General features: G+C 39.6%; 1 protein-coding gene across 1 annotated transcript in view; it reads left to right on the top strand.

Annotated features, from left to right (window-relative positions):
* The window catches only part of REDIC1 (regulator of DNA class I crossover intermediates 1), a 243801-nt gene that overhangs the window by 194685 nt on the left and 26463 nt on the right, over positions 1-22653 (top strand). Inside the window, exon 7 of the mRNA XM_075857251.1 lies at positions 12180-12264. Coding sequence (XP_075713366.1) covers positions 12180-12264 — 85 coding nt within the window. The remainder of the gene's footprint in view (positions 1-12179; positions 12265-22653) is intronic.

The raw sequence follows: 22653 nt of genomic DNA on the forward strand, positions 1-22653 counted from the left end.
TACTTAAACATGGCTAGACTCTTCTCATGACTGGGCTGTAAATCTACAGGATTTTACACTGTTACGGAAATACAGGGCAAATAGGAAAGGCGGTGGTGTATGTCTGTATGTATGTGAGAAGTGATATGAAGGCGAGTGTGAAAGAGGCAATAGTAGGTGAAGATTGTGAGGCGGTTGAAACCTTGTGGGTGAAATTACAAAAGGGAGGTAAACACTGAAAAAATTATTTTTGCTGTAATCTATAGACCCCCCAATATAACTGAGGAAGGTCAGCTATATAAACAAATGGAGTATGCTGCACAGGCAAGTACTGTGGTGATAGAGAGATTTTAATTACCCAGATATTAATTGGGGTCATGGTTCGGCTACAACTGCGAAGGGGGAGACATTTCCTCATCCTGCTGCATTTTACCTATACTGTAAAAAACAAACAGAGGCTGGGAGGGCAAAAGCACTTAAATTTAAGAAGGACAATTTCCCCAGGATGAGGGCTGCAATTCAGGACATAGAATTGCAACAATTAATGTCAAATAATGGTACAAATGATAAATGGGAGATCTTAAAATCCACTTTGAATAATTATAGTGCAAAATTTGTTCCTATAGATAAGTATAAACAACTAAAATTAAACCCCACATGGCTTACACCTTCTGTAAAAAGGGCAATATTTGACACAAAAAATTTGAAAAATATAAATCTGAGGCTTCAGAATTAGCCTTTGAAAATTACAAACCGCTTAATAAAATCAGCAAAAATACAAAATGAAATGCAGATGGCCGAAGATAGCAAAACAAATCCCCCAAAAATTCTTCAAGTATACAAATGCAAAAAAGCCAAAGTCTGAACATGTAGGACAGATGGGTTACGTCCCAAAGTACTTAAAGAAATTAGTTCAGTTATTTCTGTCTTCCTGTTCATAATATTCAGAGATTCTTTAGTTACCGGTATAGTACCAAGGGACTGGCACAGGGCAAATATGGTGCCTATATTCATCTAGGTCTTCCCCGGGTAATTACAGACCAGAAAGCTTAACATCTATCGTGGGAAAAATGTTTGAGGAGCTCTTAAGGGTCTAAACAGGAGTATGTGACAAAAATTTGTATTATAAGTGACAGCCAGCACAGATTTACTAAGGACAGAAGTTTTCAAACTAACCTGATTTGTTTTTATGAAGAGGTGAGCAGAAGCCTAGACAGAGGGGCCGATGTGGATATAGTGGTTTTGGACTTTGCAAAGGCATTTGACGCTGTCCCTCATAGACGTCTAATGGGTAAATTAAGGTCTATAGGTTTAGAAAGTATCGTTTGTAATTGAAAATTGGCTCAAGGACCATATCCAGAGAGTTGTGGTCAATGATTCCTACTCTGAATGGTCACCAGTTATAAGTGGTGTACCCCAGGGTTCAGTGCAGGGACCACCTTTATTCAATTTATTTATTAATGATATAGAGCAGGGGTCTCAAGCACGTGGCCCGCGGGCCGCATGCGGCCCCTGGGGCTGTCATCTGCAGCCCGCGGGACACAGAGCCGCTAGTATCGGCTCTGCTCCGAGACTCTGGAATTCCCTGACATCGCTGTCCACATATGAACAGCGATGTCTGGGGCTTCCCCAGAGCCGGAGTCCCGAGCAGAGCGCTGGTGTCGGCTCTGCTCCGGGACTCTGTGGAATTCCCTGACGTCGCTGTCCACATATGAACAGCGATGTCTGGGGCTTCCCCAGAGCCGGAGTCCCGAGCAGAGCGCTGGTGTCGGCTCTGCTCCGGGACTCTGTGGAATTCCCTGACGTCGCTGTCCACATATGAACAGCGATGTCTGGGGCTTCCTCAGAGCCGGAGTCCCGAGCAGAGCGCTGGTGTTGGCTCTGCTCCGGGACTCTGTGGAATTCCCTGACATCGCTGCCCATATATGGACAGTGTGTCAGGGTCTTGCCCAGAGCAGAGCGCTGGTGTCGGCTCTGCTCCTGGACTCTGTGGAATTCCCTGACATCGCTGTCCACATATGAACAGCGATGTCTGGGGCTTCCCCAGAGCCGGAGTCCCGGGCAGAGCGCTAGTACAGGCTCTGCTCCGGGACTCTGTGGAATTCCCTGACATCGCTGCCCATATATGGACAGTGTGTCAGGGTCTTGCCCAGAGCAGAGCGCTGGTGTCGGCTTTGCTCCGGGACTCTGTGGAATTCCCTGACATCGCTGCCCATATATGGACAGTGTGTCAGGGTCTTCCCCATAGCGGAGTCCCGGGCAGAGCGCTATTATCGGCTCTGCTCCTGGACTCTGGGGAAGTGTCTGACATAGCTGTCCATACATCGACAATGATGTCAGGGGCTTCCCCATAGCTGGAGTCCCAGTGATGTCAGGAGCACAGCTGGAGTCCCAGGAAGAGCCTACTAGCGCTCTGCCTGGGACTCCAGCTCTGGGCAAGCCCCTGACATCACTGGGGCAGCCTCTACAGAGGGCACTGGGGCAGCCTCTACAGAGGGCACTGCGGCAGCCTCTACAGAGGGCACTGGGGCAGCCTCTACAGAGGGCACTTTGGCAGCCTCTACAGAGGGCACTTTGGCAGCCTCTACAGAGGGCACTGTGGCGTTATCTACAAGTGGGTGTGTGACAGTATCTGAAGAGGACACTGGCATTATCTAGGGGTGTGTTGCATTATCTACAGAGGGCACTGTGGCCTTATCTACAGAGGGCACTGTGGCCTTATCTACAGAGGGCACTGTGGCCTTATCTACAGAGGGCACTGTGGCCTTATCTACAGAGGGCACTGTGGCCTTATCTAGGGGTGTGTTGCATTATCCACAGAGGGCACTGCGGCAGCATCCACAGAGGGCACTGCGGCACTATCTAAAAAGGGGCTGCCCAATCTTGACATGTGTGCTAACTGAGCCGCCGGACTGCATTTAGCGACACTTAAACTGGAAAGCTGGATTGTTGAAATAAGCACGTGGAGAAATATCTCAAATTTTAAACCTAGCGCTATTATTATAGTAATGTAGTATTATTATTATAGTAATGTAGTATTATTATTCTAGTAATATAGTGTTATGGTAGTTCAAATAACTAATTGATTAACAATAATTTTGTATTGTATCAAATTTGAAAGTAATGCGGCCCGTCAACTTCCCATTTTTTCTATATGCGGCCCACTTACCCGGCCGAGTTTGAGACCCCTGACATAGAGGATGGGATTAATAGCACTATTTCTATTTTTGTAAATGACACCAAGCTATGTAGTATAGTTCAGTCTATGGAAGTTGTTCATAGATTGCAAGCCGTTTTGGACACACTGAGTGTTTGGGCATCCACTCTGCAAATGAGGTTTGATGTGGATAAATGTATGCATATGGGTACCAACACTCTGCATGCATCATAGGGGAGCTAAATTTGGAGACTTACTTGTAGATAAGGATCTGGGTGTACTTGTAGATCATAGACTAAATAATAGCAAGCAATGTCAACCAGCTGCTTCTAAGGCCAGCAAGATATTGTCATGTATTAACTCGTTAGTGACCGGTCCATAGTGTTTTTACATCGGTCACTAACGGGCCTTATTCCGATGCAATAGACTTTTTACGTCGCTGCATCGGAATAAGTAAACAGAGCAGGGAGCGGTCAAATCTCCCTGCTCTCAGCTGCCAAAGGTAGCTGGGGGCGTCCCTGCTCGACCGGGTGAGATCGATATTAGTATCGATCTCACCCGTTTAACCCTTCAGATGCAGTGCTCAATAGCGTGCACCGCATCTGAGTGGCTTTGGAGAGAGGGAGGGAGCTCCCTCTCATCTCACTGACACCCGGCGATAAGATCGCCGAATGTCTTTCTCCGATGGCAGCCGGGGGCCTAATAAAGGCCCCCAGGTCTGCCTGTCGTGAATGCCTGCTAGATCATGCCTCTGGCATGACCTAGCAGATGCCTGTTCGTTTTACACAGACAGGCATAATACACTGCAATATTGAAGTATTGCAGTGTATTATAAATCCGATCGGATAATCGCATAGTGAAGTCCCCTAGTGGGACTAGTAAAAAAGTTTAATAAAAAGTGAAAAAAAAAAAAGTGAAAAAAATGAAAAACCCACTTGTCCCCCTTACAAACTGCTTTATTATTAACAAACAAAATAAAGTAAAAAAGTTACCCATATTTGGTATCGCCTGTAACGACTCCAACTATACATTTATTACATCATTTAACCTGCACAGTGAACGTCGTAAAAAATAAAATAAAAAAAACATGCAAAAAATGCTGTTTTCTTTGAACCCAGCCTTAAAAAAAAAATGTGATAAAAAGTGATCAAAAAGTCGCATCTACTCCAAAATGGTACCGATAAAAACTACAAGTTGTCCCGCAAAAAAAAAAGCCCTACTGCAATTGCATCGGCGAAAAAAACAAAACGTTACGGCTCTTCAAATATGGAGACACAAAAACAAGTAATTTTGAAAAAAGTGTTTTCACTGTGTAAAAGTAGTAAAACATGCAAAAACTATACAAATTTGGTATCGTTGAATCGCAACAACCCACTGAATAAAGTTAGTGTTATTTATACCACACGGTAAACGGCGTAAATTTAGGACGCAAAAGTGTGGCGAAATTGCTTTTTTTTCTATTCCCCCCAAAAAAAGTTAATAAAAGTTAATCAATAAATTCTATGTACCCCAAAATGGTGCTATTAAAAATTACAACTTGTCCCGCAAAAAACAAGACCTTATACAGCTATGTCGACGCAAAAATGAAAAGGCTATAGCTCTTTGAATGAGATGATGGAAAAACGTAAAAAATGGCTTGGTCATTAAGGTCTAAAATAGGCTGGTCATTAAGGGGTTAAAAGAGGAATGGACCCATGGGAAAGGGATATAATACTACTTTATGAAGTCTTAGTGTGGTATCATCTAGAATATGCAGTTCAGCTCTGGGCTCCAGTTCATAGAAAGGATGCCCTGGAGTTGGAAATAAAAACAAAGATTTTCCATGCCCCTTATTATTTTAGTTGCTCTTCTAAGTTCTAAGGAAAGATTAAAATAATTAAGCCTATTTAGCCTTGAAAAGAGACGACTAAGGGGGGGGGGGGGCATGATTAACGTATAAATCTAGGAATGGCCCATACAAAAAAAATATAGTGAAAACCTGTTCCATGTAAAACCCCATCAAAAGACAAGGGGGCACTCCCTCCGTCTGGAGAAAAAAAGGTTCAACCTGCAGAGGCGACAAGCCTTCTTTACTGTGAGAACTGTGGATCTATGGAATAGTCTACCGCAGGAGCTGGTCACAGCAGGGACAGTGGATGGCTTTAAAAAAGGCTTAGATAATTTACTAGAACTAAAAAAATATCAGATCTTATGTCAATGTGTAGAATTGTTGTTTGAATGTTGATCCAGTAGGACTGCCACTTGGGATCAGGAGGGAATTTTTCCTTTTTAGGGAAGATTAGTTGATGCCTTATGGGTAATTTTTCTATTTATTATTGTTAGGTTGTTGTTTTTTTTAAACTTTCCTCTTCATCAATAGGGGTTAAACAAAGTTCTATAATTTCTCCTATCCCTTCCCTTTCTCCCATCCGTTGGTTGAACTTGATGGACATGTCTTTTTTTCAACGGTACTATGTAATATGCAATACGCCCTATCCCAGGTAACAAGCTGCCCCAGAGCAGGCCACTAACTAATGCACCTGATGAATATTTAAAATAAAAGGCGGCTGCTACAATTGAGCGGCTGCCGCCACCATGAAGTTATGGAATGTCCCTCCCTGCATTTAAAAGCCACACTCACCCACACTTGCCCACCAAGTCACAGTTACCACAGTACCTGGACGCATAGCAAACCGTAGACAAAGTTAGCACTGCTTGTCAGTGCTTATTTATATTTTATAGGCTGCTGTCTCCTCTTGTGGGCAGCAGGAGGCGTCTGGCAAGGAGCACAAGTGGCCTGCTCCAAAACAAAATGGAGACTGACTGATACTGTGAGGCTCATTGGGCCCTTGCAAAGATGGAGCACTGCACGTATCACAATGAAGCCCCTCAGCAGCCAGAGGTCATGATCTAATAAAGGGACCTCAAACACACAGTTAGGATTGCCAGTCAAGTAGACAGCAGTATATGACAGGCGATCTGTCCTGTGGTGTGAGTATGGCCGTGTGTGGGCATGCATGTTGAGCTGAGGGTACGTGCACACGCAAGGAGGGCAAATAGGTGTGGCCAGAAAGGTTGTTTTATGCAGAATTACCCCTTCCTGACAGAAACAAATTTTTTTAACGCTGACGTATTACTTTATGGGGTAATAACTTTTGCATTTACTTATCCAAATGAAATTATTTTCTCTTGACACATTGTACTTTGTGTTAGTGGTAAATTTGGGTAATACATTCATTGTTTATTTATAAAAAAAACACCAAAATTTATAGAAATGTTGAAAAATTTGCATTTTTCAACATTACATTTTTTCGCCTTGCAAGACACATAGTAATACCACACTAATAAGATAATAATTACTATGTCTTCTTTATGTTGGCATCGTTTTTTTTAATCTTTTTTAGTTTATAAATTTAGCAGCAATTTTTCACATTATTTTTAAAGGAACAATTTAGTTCTGAGGTGGCTTTGAGGAGCCTGTATGTTAGAACCCCACCACCATAAATTGCCCTATTTTAAAGACTGCACCCTCAAAGTATTGAAGATAGCATTTAAAAAGTTTCTTAAACCTTTAGGTGTTTTAAAGGAATTAAAGCAAAGTGGAGACAAATTTTTTTTGCAAAAATTAAGATTTTAACTTTAACACATAAGGTGATAACAAAGAAACACAACTAAATATGTATTACCCTGATTGTGCAGTTTATATTAAGAAATAACAAATATATGTCCCTAATGTACTTGTGGATTTTGGGATCTCCTTTTTTTTTTTTAGAATATACCTCAGCCACCATTTCAAGTTTAAAGAGGTCTGAAGTTGCCAAAACATAAGCATCACCCCCCCCCCCCCAAAAAAGACCCCATTTTGGAAACAAAACCACTTATGGAATAAATCTAGGAGTGTAGTGAGCATTTTTACTTCACAGGTGTTTCATTGATTTTATTACAATTAGGCTGTGAAAATAATTTTTTTTTTTTTTTTTTCAAATAAGATGAGGTTTTAGCCAAATGTTTTTTATTTCCACCAGGAATAAAGCAGAACAAGCACCCCAACATTTATAAAGCAACTTCTCCCGAGTACGGAAATACCCCATATGTTCGTAAACTACTGTTTGGAGACAAAAAACAGAAGTGCCCCCATTTTGGAAACAACACCGCTTAGGGATATAGCTAGCGTTATAGTGAGCATTTTTGACCCCACAGGTGTTTTGCAGACATTAATGCGCAGTGAGTGCAGCAAAGTGAAAATTTTAATTTTTTCCCAGAAATGGCACTTCAGAGTCCAGCTTGTACAACTGTGAAAAGGCAAACGGTGCAAAGTAAAATTGAAAAATGTCTACATATACGCCATTTCAGTGCTCTTTATGATGGCCACAGTGTAACGTCCACGGCCGTGGACTGTCGTTCCTCCTTCCCTCCCTACGACCGTGGTCATGGACTTGTGTGTGCTGGCCGGTATCTCCTTCCTAGAAGATGCCAGCACTCCCTTCCGCTCTGCTCTGCAGTGTCTCGTGTACTTGTGGCCTCTCTAGTGTTTGAGTCGTGTTGTGCCGTCTGCTACCTTACACCGCGTCTGGTGTCATCTGCCACGTTTTGCATCACCTGCCGTCAAAGTATCATCTGTGCCTAAGCCTTTCTACTGTCTGTACTATTCAGTTACTCTTGTGCTTGGACTTTGTAATGACTTGGTACACTGCTATGGCGGTGCGGCCTAGTAGGTCCACATACCCACAGATAGTGACACGCAGCTTATGCTACAGAAAAACACACCCCATACATTTTTAAGCAGGTTCTCCCGGACACATCAATGCCATATATGTGTACATAAACCATCACAGTTTATACCCCCCAGAAGTGACCCCATTCTGGAAAAAAACAGTACAGCCCCTTATAGGTGTTCATTTAGGGGTGTAAAGATAAGTAGTAGTTTGGTTTGGGGGGCTTATTGGTATTTCAGTTTAGAATATCGGGGCACATATAAGCTGTGAAGAGTAGTTCAGGGTATAATAAGGTGGTGTCATAACAGGATAAATTCAAAATAAAATTAATAATCCATGAATATACGTGGAACGCTATAAAAGTAAACCTTAATTAACAGGCCATGTTTTACAGTGGTAAATAGTGTCTTTTCTAATTCCCCTTTTGCAACACACACTGCACTTTTTTTCATTTAGTCCTTCCCTTCTTTCCAGTTTGGGACACTTCATTAGGGAAATGTTGACCTGGTACAACACAAACACCCTCTTCTAAAATTACTCAGGCCCTCCCCTTCCTGGTTTCCAAAGATTAATAGCCACCTCTTGAAAATTAAGGAATGTTTCCATCAGGCTTGCACATCGGGATAGCACGTAAGCGTTATACTTTGCCATCTGTACAATGTGCGCGACCTCTTTTTTATACCACACCTTCGTTTTTCGCATGGCATTGTAACTGCTTCAGTACTTCATCAAAGAGATCAACTCCTCCTATTTACCATTTATATTCCAGGATGCAATCATGCTTGGGGGTCATTGAAATGGTACCTTTTACTGGAAGAGGGGTGCTGCCACTGCCATGAATTGTGGTCAATATAAGGATCCCCACTAAACCCCAGGAAGGGGGGCATTCTGTGAGTCCTTCCCTTTGTAAACCCTAAACATGTGGGTGTACCCTGAGGTACTCTTGCACAGTTTGTACAATATAATTCCATACCGTGCCCTCTTACTGGGCAGGTACTGGCGGAATTTAAGACGCCTTTTAAAAATGTTAAGGGACTTGTTCACTGAAATATACTTTTCAGGGGTGTATGCTTGTGCTACATTTCTGCTAAAATGATCAAGGACTGGCCTGATTTTAAATAGAATTTCAAATGTGGGATCTTCTTGGGTGGATGGACACTGTACATTATCATTGTAAAGCATAAATGTCAGAATCTATTCAAAGTGTGTCCAGGTTATGGCCATTTGTCGAATTAGGCTAAAAAAAAAAAAATCTGCACTCCAGTATTGCCTGATTTCTTGATTCTTCACTAGTATAAAGCACAAGACCCCTAAATGTTATATTCTCTGATTCATCTTTGGGTGTCCACCTACCATATGATGATGTAGGGTTTGGGGGAAAAAACTGCGTTTTTAGTAGTGTGAGGAGTTATTTTTGCGGGATGAGCTGTAGTTTTTATTAACATTTTTGTTGGTACATATGACTTTCTGCTCACTTTTTATTTATTTTTGTTATTTTTTTTTAGAGCTTAAGTGACCAAAAGAACTGCGATTATGGCGTTATAAAGGATTTTTTTTTTCAAAGCATTTACCACTCGCTAAACAATGTTATATTGTAATAGTTCAGACTTTTACGGACGCAGCAATGCCAATTTAGCTTATTTTTTCATTTTTTACATCACGATAGAGAGAAAATGGGAATAGTTTTTTTTAGAACTTTTGATATTTTTTTTATTTTTATACACTACTAAAAACGTTAACTATATTTACATTTTTTTTCATTAGTCCTGCTAGGGCTTAACAGGAGCAGAAAGATGGCAGACCTGGGGGCCTTTATTAGGCTCCTGGGACAACCAACCAATGGGCTGTTGGAGGGGGCCGCTCTCCTCTTTCTAACGGCTTAGATAACTTGTTCACTACTGGCTGTGGCATCTAAGTGGTCAAATGGGCAGGATCAGTGTTCTCTATGTTCCTGACCGTTAGTGCGAGGTGTCAGCTGTAATACACAGCCGACACCCACAGCGTATAGAGTTGGCTCAGCCCGTGAGCCCTCTCCATACTTCACCCCCTGCATCATGACAAACAGTGTTGCCGTGGTGCAACAAGAGATTAAAATCTTGCCCTTTCCCAGTTCGAGCAGAGGTAGCACCCTAGGCGGTCGCCTAACTCTGCCTACCTGTCGTACCGGCACTGGTCACAGAATAATAATAATAATAATAGTCTTTATATAGCGCCAACATATTCCGCAGCACTTTACAATTCAGGGGGTACATTGTACAGACAATATCAGACGTTACATATTGACAAAACTAATTTACAATTCAAACGAGGAGTGAGGACCCTGCCCACAGGAGCTTACAATCTATGGGGAAATAAGGGAGACACAAAATGTAAAAAATGCTTGTACAATGGTCCAGCCATCTTTTATACATATGGGATTGTATAAATAAAGCTGCATGAGCCGGTCACCAGCCAGTGTCTGTGTATGACAGACATGATGTGAATTAGTGTGCAAGGAATGTGGGTGATACTGCTGAATGAGGGGGTCAAGTTCTCATGACTAATGTAAAAGGGGGGCCAGGGAAAGTAGTCAGATTAGGCAATGTTGTAGGCCTGTCTGAAATATGTGTTTTCAGGGCACATTTAAAACTGTGGATGTTGGGAATTAATTTGATTGTCTGGGGTAGCACATTCCAAAGAACTGGTGCAGCACGTGAAAAATCTTGGAGACGTGAGTGGGAGGTTCGGATTATGGTGGATGTTAATCTAAGGTCGTTGGCAGAGCGTAGAGTTGTAGACAGAGATGAGGGAGGAGATGTAAGGAGGTGCAGCACGGTAGAGAACTTTGTGGGGGAGAGTAATAAGTTTGAATTTAATTCTGAAGGGTATGGGCAACCAGTGAAGTGACTGGCAGAGGGTAAAGGCATTGGTGTAGTGGTTGGTCAGAAAGATGAGCCTGGCTTCTGAATTAAGGATAGATGGGAGAGTTTAGTGAGTTACAGTAATCAAGACGAGAGTGAATCAGAGCGACAATGAGAGTTTTGGCTGTTTCCTCAGTAAGAAAAGGGTGTATTCTTTAGATGTTTTTGAGGTGAAAGTGATAGGGGCGTGTATGTGATCGACTGTGTGAAGTAAGGGAAAGATCGGAGTCAAAAATAACCCCAAGACAGCGGGCGTGCTGCCTGGGAGTTATGGTAGTGCCACATACTGAGATGGAGACGTCAGGAAAAGGAGAGAAAAATCCAGCGCTGTGTTGATTTTAAAAAGGAAATATATTCCCAATTTTATTACAAAAACAATTTAAAAACACACGGAGACGCAGTCTCAAAGTGTATGTGGTAGCGGGCTGTGTAGCCTTAGCCTACGCGTTTCGAGCAAACATGTTGCTCTTAGTCATGGCAAAAGAATGTGAATGTCCCTATTGCTGTGTCTGCTTAATATGCAAAGATGGTGATTGAACAAGGATCGGAATTGGCTAGCATTAATTGGTAATTAATTCTGCAGGTGGAATCTTTAGTTAATGTGGTAAGTATGGGCGGAGAGTGTTTTCGTTACACTGTGCAACCACTTTTGGCTGCACAGTGAATCGGCTCAAGTTATTAATAATCCACTTATTAGTTGATACAGGGATAAAACGTTATGAGTATATTTTTAGTTATTGAACCGTGCTTATTAGGCCATGTTTAATATGATAATAATTGTATTTTCGATTAATACCTAATGCTGCATGTAGAAGCAGTCATCCAGCAAAGCAAAGACACAGCATATAGGGGCAGACACAAGTAAAACATTCAAGACCTATAACAGACAAAATAAAGATAAAAAAATGCAAATCATGATCTAATAATATGAATCCAAATAAATCTGAAACAAATGTAGATAAAGATAAATACAGCGAAAAATCTGTATATAAGTAGTATTTAGACACAGAATTGCATTGGCGAGTGTTTAAAATAAAAAGAGGGGAGAAAAAAACTCCCTACTAATATGAACAAACGTACTTAAAGCCGAGAATTCTTAAACAAATACATGAGATATGGGAATTCTATTTCTTTCATAAATATACATATATTCTATTTGGAAAGTCGGGACATGCACGATTCTACTTGAGTTGGAATATCTGGCCAATGTGTCTCCCTTTTTGTAATTATGGTTTATAAGCCAAAAATAATTTTTGGGGGATAATATGGTGGAACAAACTCCGGATATAGATAAATACAACACCCAAAAATCCCCATGGTTTGATACTATATGTATAAAAACTGAAGGGGTATTTAAGTGTATAAATATAATACTTGCAATAACTGTTCATATAGAAATTTTATCTCTTATTGTAAATTTTAATTGAATGTTGTCAACACTTATACCAGGAGACTCCCCTCTTGGGAACACCAGCGGACACAGCTGGACTTCAATTGGCCCAAGAAACAGTCTAAGAAACGCTCAGTGTGATCGGTGAGTAAAACGCCGCTATTTTATTTTTCTTTAATTTTGGATTTATTAAAGTTTCACTTAAACTAGATATCCCGGGTATTTTGACAGTATAAAAAAATAAGAAATTAAGTATTTGCAAGTGTAAATATAAACAGATGTTAAAATGCAAGGATAACTATAAATATGCACCGAAAAGTATAGGTGAGTGCCATTGACCATCTGGTTGTGTTTAAAGATTAATAATGAAATGCCCCAAAGGGAATATGGACCCGATAATACATTAATTATGTCCTGTAATTGTGTGGTTCTTCTATCAATTCTTTAGACCGTAATATATTTCATATTCTATGCTTTAACCATTGTAACTGAAAATATGTACATCCGATAATTATTATTTATACATATTTGTAACAGTCGAGTGTAGCAAAAAGTTGTTGTTTTGTCTAGCTTGAGGTTTGGATCTTTGTAGTTTTGGATATCTTTAGTTGGAAACTACTTGGGCCGTGCAGAGTTTAATGATAATATAATGTGTTTAATAATGAAATATAAGCTCTTTTTTGAGATTTAAACCTGCAGGAAAACGTGTCTGAAGATTATATATCCAAAAAGCCTCTCGGGTCAGGAGAAGGTGTTTGAGATCCCCTCCTCTCATTGTTCCTCTAGTTTTTTCTATTGCATATGTACGGAAGGAATTTATACATCTGTCATGGCACGATATGAAATGTCTGGCGGCATTGGAGATATTGGTTATATTGGGATTTCTTATATAACCTAAGTGTTCTAGGATGCGTGTTTTAAATTTTCTTGTCGTGCATCCCACATATTTTAAATTGCATGAGGGACATTCACATTCTTTTGCCATGACTAAGAGCAACATGTTTGCTCGAAACGCGTAGGCTAAGGCTACACAGCCCGCTACCACATATACTTTGAGACTGCGTCTCCGTGTGTTTTTAAATTGTTTTTGTAATAAAATTGGGAATATATTTCCTTTTTAAAATCAACACAGCGCTGGATTTTTCTCTCCTTTTCCTGTTACTTCTACCGCTGGCCATTGCGGGGATCCGTGTGAGGTGTCTGGAGACGCAACTACTGGTGAGCTGGAGGTTTCCTCCTTTTCTTTTCTACAATGGAGACGTCAGGTTTAGGTAGGTTAGTAGATGGTGGGAACAGAAGGAGCTCAGTTTTAGAATGAGTCAGTTACAGATAGAGAGAGGACATGATGTTAGAGACAGCGGATAGACAATCAGTGGTGTTTTGTATTAGAGCAGGGGTGATGTCATGGGAAGAGGCATATAATTGGGTATCATCAGCGTGGAGATGGTACTGGAAGCCAAATCTGCTGATGGTTTGTCCAATAGGGGCTGTGTAGAGAGGAAAGAGACGCGGACCTAGGACTGATCCCTGAGGAACCCCGATAGCAAGGGGAAGAGGAGAAGAAATAGAACCAGCAAATGGCACACTGAACGAGCAGTCAGAGAGATAGGAAGAAATTCCAGATTATATGTGCCCTTTCTCCTACATAATCTGATCGGCGCTGTAATGTAGCAGTGGTTTTTATTTTGAAAAACGATAATTTTAGCGCAAGTAATGAGCAATTTTAGATTTATGCTAATTCGTTTCTTAATGACCAACTGGTCGGGTTTTTACCTTTTACCAACTGGCCGTTGTACAGAGGAGTGTATGATGCTGACCAATCAGTGACCAATCAGCGTCATACACTTCTCATTGTTCCAGCCCAGCTTCTTTCACTGCACAATCACACTGGGCTGGAACAATGAGAAGTGTATGACGCTGATTGGTCAGCGTCATACACTCCTCTGTACAATGCCCAGTTGGTAAAAAGTAAAAACACGCCCAGTTGGTCATTAAGAAACAAATTAGCATAAATCTAATATTGCTCATAACTTGCTCAAAAATGATCGTTTTTCAAAATAAAAACCACTGCTGTTATCTACATTACAGCGCCGATCAGATTATGTAGGAGATAGGGCACTTATAATCTGGTGACAGAGCCTCTTTAAGGCCAATAGAGTGGAGCACGTTAAGTAGGAGTTTGTGGTCTACAGTGTCAAAGGCTGCAGAGAGATCCAGGAGAGTATTTGCCATTAGATTTAGCCGCCAAGAGATTGTTGAGACTTTAGTAAGGGCAATTTCTGTGGAGTGTGGAGACTGTTAAAACCAGATTGTAAGGCAGCGGTTGGGAACATTTTTTCTGCCAAGGGCCATTTGGATATTTATAACAGCATTCATGGGCCATACAAAATTATCAACTTAATATGAGCCTGCTATATATGGTCAAACATCTAATTAACTCACCCCTAATGTGATAGCTGGAACTGCTTATCTTTGGTGAGGCGTTGGATGTTAGCCGGTATTGATGTGTTGCGCTGTCAGTCTGGAGCGCAGTCATCTCTTTGGTAAGTTTTGAAAAGTATTCACAGCAGTAAGTTGTTCCTTACTTTTTCCCATTAGGGACATTCATGACATATCCGCAAAAGCAAAATGGCATTCCTTCTCTTCTGACCTATGCAGTGTGCCCAAACAGCAATTTACTAATACATATATTCCATTGCTCAACCAGGGAGAACCCGCTTAACACTTTATCAGGGAGGGTCTCTGGTGAAACAAGTTGGGCACAACATATTAGGCACTGAAATTTCTGGAAACCACCTAAAGATAAAATGCAAACTACATCTCTTGATAAATGCATTGAGGGTTGTAGTTTTTAAAATAGTTTATTTTCAGGGCTCTCTTATTATTTGACAACAGGGCCTCTGAAATTGTGTGCAAATGCTGTGTAAATCACCAAATTAGGACTCAAGCCACGTCGTATGTCCACGCAAAGCATTAGGCAATACAGAATTTAAATGTACAAGAACACTGTTATCCCTGTTGGACAGTCATGGGGCAGGGGCATACATACCTGGTGTGTATAGCTAGCTGGCTGAAGTCTAGAGAGAATATGATGTCTTACTCTACACTCCTGGACATTGTGGGCTGCAGCAGGACAGGCCAGGGGTTAGCCACTTTATCTAAAATTATGCTAAAATCATATGCAATAGGAAGGTTGTTAACTTACTAATGTACACCTTGTCAAAGTTTGGGTCCATTTTGAAACATAGAGAAATGCTGCCTTACAAGTAAACAGTGCCTCCTTCAAATTTATACCAATGAATGGCCACGATAAATATATTTATGGTAAGAGATATGGATGACATGAAGATAAAATTACATCTCAATGTGAAAATTCGATAGTCTGTGAGAACGCAGTGATTTCACAAAAGATGTAACAATTTGAAGTAACCGGAAGACATCATTAGGGTGAGAATGACGAACACCTCATAGGGCATGGTTAGTGAGTAGATGTGAGTTTTGTGAATTGTTACCTTTATTATCACATGTAATACAAATTCAGTTACATCATTACAATTACTTTTGTAGATTAGATCAATATGAATAACTGTCAAAATGTGTGAAATAAAAAAAAATAAAGGCTACTACTTGTGTCATCTGACAGATGTTTGGAGAAATTGTTGATTAGATTAGAATGGGCATAATTTATTACACTGCCAAAAATGACAGAGCTAACACTATGAAGTATGACATGAAACGTTACAATGGATAATAAGACATTAGAACGGCTTACATCTATTATGATGAATATGACTGGGATGGAGATATAATGGAGGTAATGGACTTACTAGTAATAAAAAACATAATGAATTAGATTTGTCTTGTCATCATAGTGAGTTCCATAACAATACTACTGAGAATAAGCTCATTTTCCCAAACTATAAAAGATAGAATAATATGTGGATAAAGGAGGGAGATGCATGTAAAACTAAAATGGGTTCTATGTTCTCAGCACTACATCATATGTTTGACAATGTTTGGGATCTCTGTACATGGGAGAGTTAGAGGATAATTATTGTGCCAAACTAAGAATAGAGAAAATGTTATTTCGTTCCTGTTTCTGTCTATTTTTTAGTCAGATCCAATTTGGAACAACAACAATAAAGCCCTATTTATACTTTAACATTTCTTCTTAACACTTCAGTGACCAACCTATTTTAGGCCCTAATGACAAAGCATTTTTTTTCTCTATAGTCGCATATAGAGCTATAACTTTGAGGACTTGTTTTTTGCAGGATACACATCACTTTTTTATTAACCTTTTTTTGGGGGAATAGAAAAAAAACCTGAAATTCCACTATTTTTCAATGCATTTTAAATTCACGCCGTTCACTGTGCGGCGTAAATAACATGTTACCTTTATTCTATGGGTCGGTACGATTACGACGATACCACATATGTAGAGGTTTTTTATGTTTTACGACTGTTGCACAATAAAAACACTTTTGAACTAAAATTATTTGTTTTTGCATTGTCGCGTTCCAAGAGCCACAACTTTTTGTTTTTCCGTCAATGTAGTGATATGTGGGCTTGTTTTTTGCGGGATGAGACGTAGTTTTCATTGATACTTTTTGTACATTGGACTTATTGATTAACTTTTATTATGACTTTTTTGGGGGAAGAATGGAAAAAAAGAAAATCACAATTTCGCCTTTGTTTTTTGCGTTTTTTTTTTTACGGCGTTCACCTTGCGGTTTAATTGACATCCTAACTTTATTGGTTGGGTCAATACGGTCGCGGCGATACCATATATGTGTACTTTTATTTATTTTTTACATTTTTACTAAATAAAATTTTTTATGGGAAAACTTTTTTTATTGTAATCTTTATTAATCATTTTTATTTAACATTTATTACTTATTTTTTTAGTCACATTAGGGGTCTTCACTATGCGATCACTATTTAATACTTCACTATTTAGCTCGCAGATATAATGCTTTGGTATACTTCGTATACCAGAGCATTACTGCCTATCAGTGTTAAACAGACAGGCAATCTACTAGGCCATGCCTATGGCATGGCCTAATTGGCATATAGCCAAGGTAGGCTTGGGGGCCTTTATTAGACCCCCGGCTGCCATGGCACCCCATCGGAGGCCCGCGATTGAATCCAATCGGAGGCTCCCTCTGTAAACAACTTAAATGTTGCGGTCGCTACTGACCGCAGCATTTAAGGGGTTAAACGGACACCCGTGCAGGACTTAGACTCAGCCGCCGTGAAAAAGCGGCGGCCTAGCATAAGGCCTCTTAGTGACCGCCGTGAAAAAAAGGCGTATTGCTGGTCACTAAGGGGTTAATAAATACATTTTGGGTAGATGAAGAAATAAAATAAATTCTCCTTTTGAATACAGCATTCCAAAAGGTGAAATTTTGCTCTGGGCATCAAGGCCCAAAACACTCCCTCGTCATGAAATGATGAAGAGCAGTATGTTAAAGGCTATAGACCTGCTCGGCTATGGGTAAACTTTTTATTTGAAAATTTGTGGGCAAATATATGAAAAATACTATAAACCCTCAGTCTGCACATTACTCATCGTAGTTATGAGTCAAATAGAAAAAGGGTTTTGTATTAGTGTATATACAGAGAGTTCCGTCAATCAGCCAGAGGGGGAGGGAGGGAAACCAGTGGCTCTCAAATCAGCTGGGTGTATGCCAGAGGTTTTGCAGTATTTATTTTTTATATATTTGTACACAAATATTTAAATAAAAACTTGATACCCCTTCCGCCGCATTTAATTAGGACAGTATGGTATACCTGACAGATCCACTTTAAAAAGGGACTACCACTGAAGTGAACCTCAAGAACAAGGAGCTTGTTTTCCGTGTTCTTGGTGGAGAGGTGGCTGCGCATGCAAGGTCCTTACTATGGGAGCTTCTGTATGCCTGTCCAGAAGGGTAGTTTGATATGCACAGCTCAGTGTGTTTGTCATATTACAGATTATACGCTGTGGTAATAGTTTTTCTTATCAGGAGTTGCACAACACAAGATTTTTTTATAGGCAAGTTTTATTTCAGAGACAAAAAACAGGAGGATGTACCCTAAAAAATGGAATACATATTATATACAGTGTTAAACACAAAATAAAATACTACTGTTCTATGAACATATTTTCTTTATTAACTAATATACTTTAATATTGTTCATACACCGTTGACACGTTAATACAAAACACCACAGTGCTGATAATTAGCACATACTGTAAAAAATAAAACTTTCTAAGTGAAACATACAGTAGAAGCGGAAAAATCTCTCTTTACTCTGACATAGTTTTGTAGTAATTTACCCTGAAGTACACAAACTGTATCTGATAACAACACAGTCAGAGTTTAACTTTGCTGACATTGTAACACTGCCACAACCTAGTTCACTTGAGGTTTACAATACTGTACACAAGGCTATTAAAATGTATATAAAACAAACAATATATTACATTAGTCATTTTCAGAAGTTAGGAATTACACTGCAGCTACATATTCTTGATAAATTGTACCCGAAAAATACAGATTTGCCATAAAGCACACATTGTGAATTCTCTGCTTCTGGCCTGGTACAGTATATGAACATTCATTAAATGAACAATCCATAATAAATAGTTAATTTGTTTTAACATATGTACTGTTTTCCCTGCCAGTATTTATGACATATGAAATATGTGTTTTATAAATGTTCAGACATTCTCAGATATTATTCGACTTTCAGCTACAAAAGTGAAGTTTCACTGAATGCTTTGTTTGTGCTCTCACAAAGATAAATACATTAGTTTATAATTTAAATACTGTACCCTTTTAATAAATGCATAACAATGAGTATTTCATTAGCAAAAGTTAGATTTTACTGTAGAAAAATTATTCACAAATAGACCAGAAAAAGATTAAAGCGTTAACAAAATGGAACCATTATTCACAAAAAAAGCACAATCTTTGGCAGTGCAAGTATTACCAAACATGTCCAAGAAGATGAAAGAAAGATTGTATTACATATATTGAATTTGGTATTTGATTTGCTTACTTCAGGAGACTTTCTTAGCTTTCCCTTTGGTTGTCAAACTTTTAACTGTAGGTCCACCTTTGAGGAACGTTCGTGAATTGCTTAATGGGTAAACCTAGTCAAACTTATATTCTGTTATTTCATATTATACAAGTGCGATTGCATTGGTGAAGTTGGTGATCTCCGATTACCATAATGAAATAGTCATATAAAGCACTTAAAGGTGTATACCAATCTTAGACATTTATGGCATATTTACAGGATATACCATAAATGCCTGAAAGATGCAGGTCTCACCTCTGGAACCTGCACCTATCTCCAGAACGGCATTCTCCCAAACCCGACCTGGAGTAGCCGAGTACAGCTAGCTCGGCTGTTCGCGTAACTTCCATTTACTTCTATGGGAGTTACAGAAACAGTCGAGCACAAAGAGCTTGGCTATTTCCATAATTCCTAGTTAACTCTTCACTGATCCTCCGCCTGGATGAAACGACCGCCTCATGGTGTCGCAGGACCCCCATTCTGTATATAGGTACTGGTCCCAGAGGTGGATATGCCATAAATATTTAAAATGAGAATCGCCATTAAAGGCTGTGTTCACATCAGCGTTGCCCTTCCGTTGGGGGGTTCCGTCTGAGGTTTCCGTCGTGTTAACCCCTCAACGGAAAGGCAAACTGCGCTATTGACTCAGTCAAAACAACGGAACCCTGTCACAACGGTGACAAACAGAAACCTTTGGCAACGTTTCCATCACCATTGAGATCAATGGTGATGCAAACGGAACCTAAGTTTTTCGTTTGCCTTTCCGTTGAGGGGTTAACCCGATGGAAACCTCCGACGGAACCCCTCAACGGAAGGGCAACGCTGATGTGAACATGCCCTAATGCCCTATGACACTGCTAAGAAATTCCAGTTTTTCATCGATTTGATTGGTCTTTTGGAATGTTAGCGGCAGGTGTTCAGAAACCGTAATCTCTTAGAAGCGCCAAAGGTAACTCAGCATTCTATAGAACCATTTCATTCTGGAAGTAAGTGGTGGTCCGAGATCACAGATGTATCTATGGCGTATTAGAAAATAATTTTTACTAGACTTTCCCTTCCAATTCCACTTCCCTAATATAGTGTTCTCACTGTGAACACACCTAGCATTAGATCCCAATGTGGTTGAAAACATAATTATCACCACATAGCTGTCTGGAAAGCAGACATCACGGCTGCACTTTATCAGGATACTCACGTTTATCTGACCCAGAGCTCACAATGGGGAAAAGCAGGAGAACCTTGTTCCTGGACTAACAAAATGTTATGACCATGGCTATTCTTTAGGCACACAGACAGCTTAAGTAGCTCTCGTATGTGAGGACAATGAAGACGGGGGGCACCCTATGTCTCAGCTTCCTAAGCTCCAGGAAGTAGAGGGTAGGAAATTGTGCTCAACCCAACCAAACTTGAAATTTCAGGTTTCATTCAAGCTGACCTATAAAATTACTTTGATAAACTAACACAAATGCTTGCCATTGTTCTTTATATGATGGCCTATACATTTATAGTGGGACATACAAAAAGCTACAAATCAATGTATTTTGTAAAGGTTTGTCCAAAAAAAGTTAACAGAAAATGTGAAAAACATTATAACAATAATCTGGGTACTGGCATACCTAAAATTGGTATGAAAAAAAAAGAAGAAGATAGGTTTAATAAAGGGGGTTGCTTAATAAAAAGCAGTACTGTACACATTTTTATATAATAGTCCAGGTATTATAATATGGAATGTTTAAAATCAATATAAACATTAGCATTTCTCCCGGTTTGAGTTTCATATTTTAAGATAATATGTCATCTTCATAGATAACTGGAAAGTACAAACAAGTTGTGGCCTCAAAACCCTACCATGTTTTACTGGTAAGTAGCTGACAGGCCACCATATGAGAGAGGGGGGAGAGGTACTTCCAACTTACAATTCTGAAATGTGTCACCTGTAAGACATAACATTTATCAGCATAGAAACCTGGTTAATCTGTAAACGTAACTATATAATTTATAGTACTGATATTTTCATATCAAAACAACACAAATATAGTGGACTGTGAATTTTGAAAGCTTTTGTATGTTTGTTACACTTCTTGCATGTTCTACTTGTAATTTTGTATGTTTAACAGTAAAGTCTACTAACATAACTTTTTTCTATAGCGCTGCGCATCAAGTGCTTTCAAGAATTCATCTTTTATCATATTATATTGCTGGTTGTCCTTGATGTTAATCAATAAAGAGAGAAATGGTCACAACATATAAGCAGTATGCATACATAACACAACATAGACTTAATTGTCACTTTAGTAGATATGTAGTGGTAGGTTTAAGTTTGGCCAATAGTCTGATCACAACTGGATATTTACACCCCTGAAATTATCTGTAAAATGATCAAATGTTTATCGTGGCCTGGATTCAAATGCCCCATCCCACCTGTTAAAAAGTGAGGCAACTTTTATCCCCTAAAGGGCTCATGAACACGGCAGAACCTATAAGCAATGTAAGAAATGCTTCTAGAGTCCAATGGAGAAAGCCATTGGCTATTGTTTCTTTCAGATTTGTACGAAATCCAACAGGAAAAACTTCCATATGAAATCAGAGGCATACAAAAGGTACAGTAGAGGACTCCTGCACCTCTATAGCAGCCCTATTATGGCTCTGTACAAAATGGAGCCATAATACGGCTGTGTGCATGAGCCCTAAATCTAATGTTCAAACTTTAAAGATGCTCTGTCACCAGATTATAAATGCCCTATCTCCTACATAATCTGATCGGCGCTGTAATGTAGATAAGTGTTTTTTATTTTGAAAAACGATCATTTTTGAGTAAGTTATGAACAATTTTAGATTTATGCTAATTACTTTGTTAATAGATAACTGGGCGTGTTTTTACTTTTTACCAACTGGGCGTTGTACAGAGAAGTGTATGACGCTGAGCAATCACACCAATCAGTGTCATACACTTCTCATTGTTCCAGCCCAGCGTGATTGTGCAGTGAAAGAAGCTGGGCTGGAACAATAAGAAGTGCATGATACTGATTGGTCAGCGTCATACACTCCTCTGTACAACGCCCAGTTGGTGAAAAGTAAAAACACGCCCAGTTGTCTATTAAGAAACTAATTAGCATAAATCTAAAATTGTTTATAACTTGCCCAAAAATGATTGTTTTTCAAAATAAAAACCACTGCTGTTATCTACATTACAGCGCTGATCAGATTATGTAGGAGATAGGGCACTCATAATCTGGTGACAGAGCCTCTTTAAATTGACCTGCTGATTGGTTACACTGCATGTCATATATAACTGAACCATCCTATTAATAAAAAAATTATCTGAACCACTAAAGGTTAACCAAATCTGGTATAAGCTTATCTGAACACCAATGTAAACATGAGAATCATTGCTACTTGAAACCTGTTTAATCAGATTTCATCCCTGTAGGAAAAAAAAAATACACTATGCTACTACTTGGCACA

The sequence above is a fragment of the Rhinoderma darwinii genome, chromosome 3, assembly GCF_050947455.1.
Source record: "Rhinoderma darwinii isolate aRhiDar2 chromosome 3, aRhiDar2.hap1, whole genome shotgun sequence".
Classification (NCBI taxonomy): domain Eukaryota; kingdom Metazoa; phylum Chordata; class Amphibia; order Anura; family Rhinodermatidae; genus Rhinoderma; species Rhinoderma darwinii.